The sequence below is a fragment of the Triticum urartu genome, chromosome 1A (genome assembly GCF_056163025.1).
Source record: "Triticum urartu cultivar PI428250 chromosome 1A, HENAU_Tu73, whole genome shotgun sequence".
In the NCBI taxonomy this organism is placed as follows: domain Eukaryota; kingdom Viridiplantae; phylum Streptophyta; class Magnoliopsida; order Poales; family Poaceae; genus Triticum; species Triticum urartu.
The window spans coordinates 443,800,599-443,809,450 of record NC_141873.1 but is presented as its reverse complement, the minus strand read 5'-3'; the positions used below and the strand labels follow the sequence as shown (position 1 = coordinate 443,809,450).

The window sequence follows — 8,852 nt, the reverse complement described above, 5'->3', positions numbered from 1 at the left end:
CACTCTAACAGAGCTTGTCAACGATTTAAACACTAAAGGTTGCTGTAGTGGGGCCTTGTCTAACTCATAGGTGACATAAAGGTTTGGTTGTATACTAAAGTAGGCTCTCCAAGAGTACCTGGAGATTCAGTTCGAAGGTATGCCTAGTTTTTACATAGTGCAGACATAGTAAATGCTCATTTCATTGTGTGGAAGTGCAAGAGATGTGGCATGTTTCATTATGTGGTATTGTTTTGTTATAATCTCATCATTTTGTGTTGTTCACATACTGGAAAGTATGCATATTTATCTTTCAAGGAGACGAGTAACTAGTTTGTGTCACCTTGCAGAGGGGGTGCAATGAAGATAAGATTGAGTATTTCCAAGTACAAGATGTTAGGAAGGAGCCTTGCAAGGGAAGTAGGAGCTGCGCTTAGCCTGTTCAACCAGTTAAGGTAAGTCACTGTATCCAACTCAACAGTTCAATTCCTTGTTTGTTTCAGGCATAGTTAATTTTCTCTTTTCAATTGCTTTATTTGTCCTTAGTTAATGAGATGCCCAAACAATGATGCCTGATGTTGGGTACTTGTATAATTATTAGTTGACATAATTAAAGGCCTTACCATTTAATTACTCTGGCGAAGTGTGCATGAAGCTTTGAAGTCTATTGACCAACTATTATTGCATGAGGCTCACAATCTAGTTTATACTAGGCTAATAATTGCATAGTTTTGCCTGCTGTAGTAGGTTTGTATGAATCCCTCTGCTGTTCATTAAGCTCCCTAAGACTTTAATTGAGCTACAGAATGGCTAACTGCTTGCTTACTTATACGCAACGTGCTATCTAAATTTGTAACTTGTCTGTGTTTTGGATTGGGCCCCAACATCATGCTCCTCTGGTGAGCTAAGAGAGATTTCTGTATGCAGGCTCACAAACTACCTTTTTAAAAAATTTAAAATATCACCTGCTTATGCTTCATGACGTGTAACATTATTGTTAGTCCTGTTTTGCCATGTACAAAATAGTCTGTCTTGCTCGCTTCACTATTGTAACTATATTTTTGCCTTAGTCATGTATACTTACAGAAACATTTCAGGATGAAGTGACATCAACACAAAGATCTACGAGCGATGCGGCATGGCCGTTACCGAATGATTATGGATTGGAATTGGAACATGTCGATGTTCTCGAGCATCAACTAGAGGTGGCAAGACAATGTGTACATGATTCTCAACGTACAATCAACAAGTTGAGACTGGACATGCAGGTATTAGATGCAGGAGTCAAAAAAAGGAAACAAGACACTGAGGTAACCACGAAGGAATTGGAGATTTTGCAGACTGAAATTTGTGCTATCTGAATCTGGCCAATCATTTTTTTCTGAAAAGATTATAGTTCAAATGGTAAGTTCTGTTGATGCGTGTCCATGATGTATGAGCTTTATTTGCCCAGTGTATGTAATGTGATGTTCGTGTACGCTTTATAATCACTAGTGCCGAACTATAATGCCCAGTGGGTATATTCGGCTGTAATTTCTTTATTGTATAGTGTAGGATTATTCTATGTTTTTATGCTTTTTATTGTATAGTGTATGTTTTTAGAGGCGATAATATAGAGTAGGATATTTCTTGAATATGCTATATCGTTGAAACGGGGGCCAACACGCCCAAACATTTCCTGGACGCCATACAAACGAACAAATATGTGCAGTCAAAGCGGGCCTTAATTGGGCTGGTCAAAATAATAGTAAGTGGATCCCAAATGGACCCATCGTAACAAGGGCTCTTAGCAGGCCGTCAACAGACCAAAAGCTCGATAGGGTCGAATATATGGAAATGGCATACGAGCCTTTAGCAGGCCGAAATAAAATGTCAATTGTCTCGGCCCTTTTACTTTACGGGCCAGTAAGAGGGCAAAAGTGTTATGGGCCAGAGGAGACCCAATTTGCAAACTAGACTTTTGACAGGCCGAAAGTCGCGTTGGGCTAAAATGATGCCCTGCGGAACGTGGGCCCCTAATGGACCTAAAGTCAAAGGCCCAACTGTTGTGCGGGCTCTTAACAGGCCGAGAGACAAAATGGGCTAAGAGTTGGCCCATTTACCGAATGGGTTGAGGACACGCCTAAAGTCACAGCGGGCTAGAATTGGCCCAACTGCAGAATGGGCCGAGAACAGGCCGAAAGACGTTTCGGGCCGTTAACGGGCTGGAACTGACGATGGGCTGCTAACAGGCCGAAAAAAGCTCGGGCCACAATTGGGCCCAAAAACACAGCGGGCCATTAACGGGCTTAAACAGACGATGGGCTGGAAATTGTCGAATCTAGAATGGGCCTTCGATGGGTCGATTCTGTGTAACTTGTATGGGCTGTACTTGTAAATGGGCCTAACTCAAGTAGGCCGCCAATGGGCCGGCCCGCTTATTTTGACAGGCCCGACCTTTTCACCGGAATGGGCCTCTGTTGGGCTATGCCACATGTCGACATATCATAGGCGCTTACAGTCCAATGAGTGGATGCCATCTGTCCGAACGTTGAGCAGACACGTGTTTCCTTCAGCCAATGAGAATTTTACACGTGGAAAATTCCCATTGGTCCGGGCTGTTAACGGGTTATCGGATCCAAAACCGGACCCGATAGCTTAACGGCGTCCCTTTACGGTGGATGCCACGTGTCGATCACCCTTGACGAAAGCACTTCTATGACGCGTGATTTATCGTTATGTAAGTGGACACTTCCGTGATGATAATTTTGGTAATGTCATGGAACACTTCTACGACAGCACATGTATGACTATTTTAATTCTGTCATAAATTTGTCATGAATGTACATGCATGACAGAAAACATGACCTACTGTGACAAACACGTATCATCATGGAAATGTCTTTTTTTAGTGGAAGGTTAGGTCACGTGGGCATGCGAAATTTTGACAAGCTTATTAGAGGTGATCATATCCTTGGTGTTAAAGATGTTATATTTGATAAGGATAGACTTTGCAGTGCTTGTCAAGCAGGAAAACAAGTTGGAGGAAGTCATCCCGTGAAAAATATTATGACCACGAGAAGACCGCTCGAGCTACTTTGGTCCCAATGCCTACAAAAGTCTCGGTGGTAACTCGTTCGGTTTAGTCATTGTCGATGACTTTTCGAGATTTACGTGGGTGTTCTTTCTTGATGATAAATTGCAGGTCCAAAATATCTTCAAGAACTTCGCTAGAAAGGCCTAAAATCAATTTAAAGTGAAGATCAAGAAGGTTCGCAGTGACAACGAAACGGAGTTCAAGAACGCCAATGTGAATACCTTTCTCGGCGAAGAAGGGATTTCACATGAGTTCTCGACTACGTGCATACCTCAATAAAATAGAGTTGTTGAGAGAAAGAACCGGACACTTATTGAGATGGCGAGAACGATGCTTGATGACGCCTTGTTTGTCATGGCATGACAGTGGAGGGCAGCAGAAGCACACTTGACATGAGAAGTGCATCGGACAAGCCTTGTTTGTCCTCCTCTCGAGATCGGAGAGACACATGTTCGCCTCTCTTCAGATATGCCTTCTCTCTCTGGTGTCGACTAGGTTTAAGAATATGATTGTGGCGGACATGCTGATGCGGGTGCTCCTGTGTGGTTGCAGCGAAGCCGAAGCCGTTGGGTCGCGAGTGCCATGGATGACGTACAATGACACCGCAATGGGCTGTGATGTGCTCTGCTCAGTCATGTTTAGTTTCTCCAGTATTTTTGTACGTCTTATGATGTTGGTGACCTACTTTAGCTAGGCGTAGTTGCTTTGTCCAGATTTTCGTCCGGTTTCTCTCTTTAGCAAGCAGTTCTCGCCGGTATACTACTTCCTCCATTCCCAAATAAGTGTCTCAACCTTAGTATTACTTTGTACTAAATTTAGTACAAAGTTATCAATCGAAACTTTACTAGTTTAAATGAACTTATTATTATTAAACAGAACAAAACTATTAGCAAAATGATTGTCATGACGAGGCGAAACATTGCTCCGGAGTCATCTGGAAGTTTCGCGGCATACTTGCGACCGAAGAAAGAAACACATCCATCCAGAAACAAAAGAAAACTAGAGATTTCGAGCGCCAGAGAGAAGAAAAGAATAGGGAAGGAATTGGGGGCAGCGAGTTGCGTGCGTCCTGCCTCCTCGGTGCCAGTCAGTATTCGGTTGGCGGTCCCCCAGTTTCAGGGGATGGGGGCGGGCATGAGCGGTGGCCGGCGGCGGGGCGCCGGCGTCGGCTGGGGCAGCGGCCCGTCGAGCGGGATGCTGCCGCTTCTGGCCCTGCAGGTGATTCTCGAGTACGGCCGCGCCGGCGCCAGCCGCCCGCCCGTGACGGCGGCGCTCATCGCCGCCAACGCGCTGGTGTACCTCCGCCCGGGCGCCCTCGACGCGTTCCTCCCGCCGCTCTCCCGCGTCGCCTTCAACCCGCACCTCATCATCCAGGTACGCACACTGTGGATTATGGCTGAGTCATGTTGCGCTGGTAGAAGAAATCGTATCGCACATGGAAAACCAACATTTGTTTTCTGTTATAATCTAGGGATTGAGAAGTTTAGGAACGCGATATGTTCCGAGTACTGATTATCCTTTGTCGAACAGGATGCGGATCTATTGGCGGTGGTTTCCGGTAGTATTTTGCTTAGGGTTTGTAGTGTAAAAGGTGGGGTGGAGTGGCGGAAGTGGGTAGGCTAGTGTGTAGGTGGGGGACTGGGTGCTAGATGAGATGAAGAAGAGCTGCAGTCCCAAGCATTGAAAGGACTAAATTGCATTTTTAGACATAATTTACAAAATCACTGGTAGAAAGACCGTTCCAAATGTAATAACTAGTTAAAAGGACAGAATCTCCTATGCAGCAACCTTAAGAACATGAATTTATAGAAAATAACACCCTTCCTGACACGGTGGAGTTTGTGACCTCGATGTCTTCCTTGCAGCTGATTAGTGATGGCAACTTAACAGGGATTGGACCTCTAATGGACCCCTTTAAAATGCCTAGGGTTAATTCTGCTGTTCTCCAGTAGCCGAGTGTAACTGGAAGATGCTGACAAGATGAAGAACCCTGGCTGCATTTTATTCTATGCCACCCTTAAGACTATTTGAACCTTAACTTGTGTTTACAAATGCACTAAACACTAGTTGGGTGTCACCAGTTCCTAATCTCCGACCACGCTAGCTGAGACAGGATAATTTTGCATCAAGGCAGAGGGGAAAGAGTATCACCTGGCTCACTGTCTTGAACTATGATATCCTATGATATATCCAGATCAAATATTCCTAAAATGCAACTGTGCTGATGTCTCACCTTTGGTCCCTAAGTTATAAGTCTGCGTTCTAGGCCTCCTGATCTGTAGTCTGCTCTGCTTGGCTCTGTTTTCTATTTTTGGGTTGTTTTGCTTTCTTTCTTCTATTATGTAGCGCAGCGTAGTTTTGTTTTTGTTCAGTTTGCTTGGTTGGTTTTGTTTTGGTACTTGGCCTACTTGTGGTTTTGCTCTGCGAGTTCTTGTACCTTACCGCATACTTCTTCTAATAGTCATTAGCCCCTAAAATGTAGAAATGGTTATGAGGAACATTTTAAATCAGTAGAAAAGTACTACTATCTTCTTGTATTTCAAGAAAATATTCACAGCCGTTGGACATTTAGTGCCACATTCGACCATATTCCATGAGCTGGAGCAGACTTATAACTTGGGTCCATATAATTATAGATTAGCATATGTACTATCTCTGATGTGTGAGTGATTATGATCACAATATTAGTTAACTAAGAAATTTTATATGATTTCGTAGGCGAAGATTTTTTTTTACATGTCATTGGACATTTTTCACTATCATTTGATAGATGTAGTTAGCAATCCTATGAGTCAAATTTGGTCCATGTGCCACATGGTCATATTTAGTGGCTGTGGGTTACAATGCGCTGCATCCTAGTGTTTTTTTGGCGCGACAAAATTTTCATGTCCTACCCAAGCCCTTGCGTGCATGCCGCCGCCACTGGTGAGCCAAGGGGAATTTTGAGGAAGACAATGTGGAGTGAGTGACGGTGGAGGGGAGGAAAGAAAGGAGAAAAGGTCAGCCCTGCTGAAAAATGGGCCCAAGAAATGTAAAGGCTGTGTTTTACGGTTTCTGAATCTGCAAACTTGCTCTTGAGCCTTTAAAAACTTTTACAGTGCACTCTAAAATCATTTTGAAGGCCCTGCTAGAGTTGCTCTTATTGTGCCCTTTTCAACTCTATTTATCCAGTAAATGCAGGCTCTGCTGGTTTCACAATGATTTGTCGCTCTTTCCGTAGGGTATTATTCGTGGACCTAGGTGACATGTATGTGTGAGTTTTATGGCCTGATGGTGCCCCTTACACCCCTATATCTAGTAAAATGCAAGCTTTGGCTGATTCAGAATGATTTGTTGGCCTTTCCATAAGGATTATTGCTTTCAGAAATATCTAGCAGAGTGCACATCATGTGCTCTAAAATGTTGTAGTGCAGAGTAATCAGTGTACATTAGATTGATTTTTTCAGTATCTCTCATCTTGAGTTTAACAGTTGTGAACATGTTGCAGTACGGCGACCTGACGCGCTTCTTCCTGTCAGCTTTCTACCACCTGAGTGAAACCCACTTCTTCTACAACATGACGTCTCTCTTGTGGAAGGGCATACAGCTTGAAACATCAATGGGCAGTGTTGAGTTTGCTTCTATGGTCACTGCCTTGCTTGGCCTGTCTCAGGGCTTCACACTGCTCTTGTCCAAAGGTCTACTCCTTCTCGGCAATGAGACTGCGTATTATGATCAATATGCCGTTGGATTCTCCGGGGTGCTGTTTGGTATGAAGATTGTGCTGAATGCCTGGTCAGATGATTATGTCTTCCTGCATGGGATGGTCATTCCAGCAAAGTATGCTGCGTGGGCTGAACTGCTCCTCATACAGGCCTTCATTCCCGGGACGTCCTTCATTGGCCATCTTAGCGGGATTCTTGCTGGTCTAGCCTATCTTTGGATAAAGCGATCATACTCCGGGCCGGACCCGCTTTCTCTTCTGATCTCGGGCATTGCAAATGTTGTAAGTTGGCCGGTGAAATTCGCTCAGAGGCTCCTGAGGCCTGGTCGTCGTCAGGGGGGCAGAGTTGGGCGCCGCGCAGCAAGAGAGAGCGGCAGAGGCATGTGGAGATGCGCGGCCTGCACTTTTGACAACTCGCCTTCGGTAGATATCTGTGAGATGTGCAACAGCATGCGTGAGGATCGTGTTTTTCCCAACAGACAGCATCTCCAGGATGGGGGAAGCAGTGACCTCTCGGTTGATGAGATACGCCGTAGGAGGCTGCAGAGGTTTGACAGATGAGGCCATAATGTAGATCACCATTACCAGTATAAATTCCAAATAGTGCTAAAGATACTTCTTCCTTGAATATAAACTGTCATTTGCCCAGGATTCTATGCTCAATCCACACATTGCGAGGATTGCTTTACATTTTTGAATATTTCGTCACCATTTGAAGGCCCGGGTACTTTGATGTCCAACACATTTATTTATTTTTCGAGAGTACGCCAATGGTGATGGCAGCAAAAGGTGTAAAGACCTCTCACAACATCACCAGAACGGGTATAGAGTTGAAACACCGCGGCCTGCACTTTTGACAACTCGCCTTCGGTAGATATCTGTGAGATGTGCAACAGCATGCGTGAGGATCGTGTTTTTCCCAACAGACAGCATCTCCAGGATGGGGGAAGCAGTGACCTCTCGGTTGATGAGATACGCCGTAGGAGGCTGCAGAGGTTTGACAGATGAGGCCATAATGTAGATCACCATTACCAGTATAAATTCCAAATAGTGCTAAAGATACTTCTTCCTTGAATATAAACTGTCATTTGCCCAGGATTCTATGCTCAATCCACTCATTGCGAGGATTGCTTTACATTTTTGAATATTTCGTCACCATTTGAAGGCCCGGGTACTTTGATGTCCAACACATTTATTTATTTTTCGAGAGTACGCCAATGGTGATGGCAGCAAAAGGTGTAAAGACCTCTCACAACATCACCAGAACGGGTATAGAGTTGAAACACCGCACCATACACACTATCTACCCTCGTGCCTCCTGCTTCCTTCCAAAGATGAATACTGAAATGAAATGCGGGTGAATTACATATTTTTTCCAGGGCTGTAAACATTGCTAAAAAAAACAGATACACCTTTTTAGTTTCAGGAGGGCGCAGCAGTGGCTGAAACCGTGAGTGCGTAACCGGAAAGGCAAAAAAAATTAGACACAAGTTCAGAGTTGCTCTTTTCACCTGTTGCTACAGGTGCACAAGTGACGACCCAAGTTGTCACCGAGCGTTTCATCACTACAAGTGCCAACTGTGGGGTGAGAGAGGCTCGAACTCTCGACCTCAGGATTACTCACGTCTAGCTATGAGACCTACGCGCTAGCCAACTGCGCCACCACCCCGTTGTGATACTGGAGCGATGTAACAGCTTTTATTTGCCTCGTCCAGCGTGGTTACGTGAGATCTGTACCGTAGAGCTGAGCTGCAGATGAAAGGAGAACACAGGATATATCTCTTTTGGTTTGTACAAATCGCAGTCCTTCATAAAACTCCAAGAATTATCATTGGGCCATCTCGTTTCTTGGATTAATCAAGTGAACACCGGCGAGCTCCAAAGACAGTAAAAGGGGCTGTTAGGTTGACACCCCCTTTTACTGCCTTGGGGGCGCGGTGGATGTTCGTTGCATGCATGCGGTTCAAAGAAAGAACTACTCCTTCCGTTCTTAAATATAAGTCTTTTAAAGATTTCAACAAGGGACTACATATGGAGCAAAATGAATAAATCTACACTCTAAAATATGTCTATATACATCCGTATGTTATAGTC

The 8,852-nt window shown here is 44.5% G+C and overlaps 1 protein-coding gene and 1 non-coding gene across 2 annotated transcripts; one reads left to right on the top strand and one right to left on the bottom strand.

Moving 5' to 3' along the window:
• The first annotated feature begins 4,030 nt into the window (after positions 1 to 4,030).
• On the top strand, positions 4,031 to 7,893 carry RBL14 (RHOMBOID-like protein 14). Its single transcript, XM_048682246.2, has 2 exons — positions 4,031 to 4,429; positions 6,543 to 7,893. Exons 1-2 carry the CDS (start codon positions 4,178 to 4,180, stop codon positions 7,317 to 7,319), a joined length of 1,029 nt encoding a protein of 342 aa, XP_048538203.2. The 5' UTR covers positions 4,031 to 4,177; the 3' UTR covers positions 7,320 to 7,893.
• Positions 7,894 to 8,339: 446 nt separating this feature from the next.
• On the bottom strand, positions 8,340 to 8,427 carry TRNAM-CAU (transfer RNA methionine (anticodon CAU)). The gene is given in 2 exon segments: positions 8,340 to 8,375; positions 8,390 to 8,427. It is a non-coding gene; the product is annotated as a tRNA-Met (tRNA).
• Positions 8,428 to 8,852: the final 425 nt, after the last annotated feature.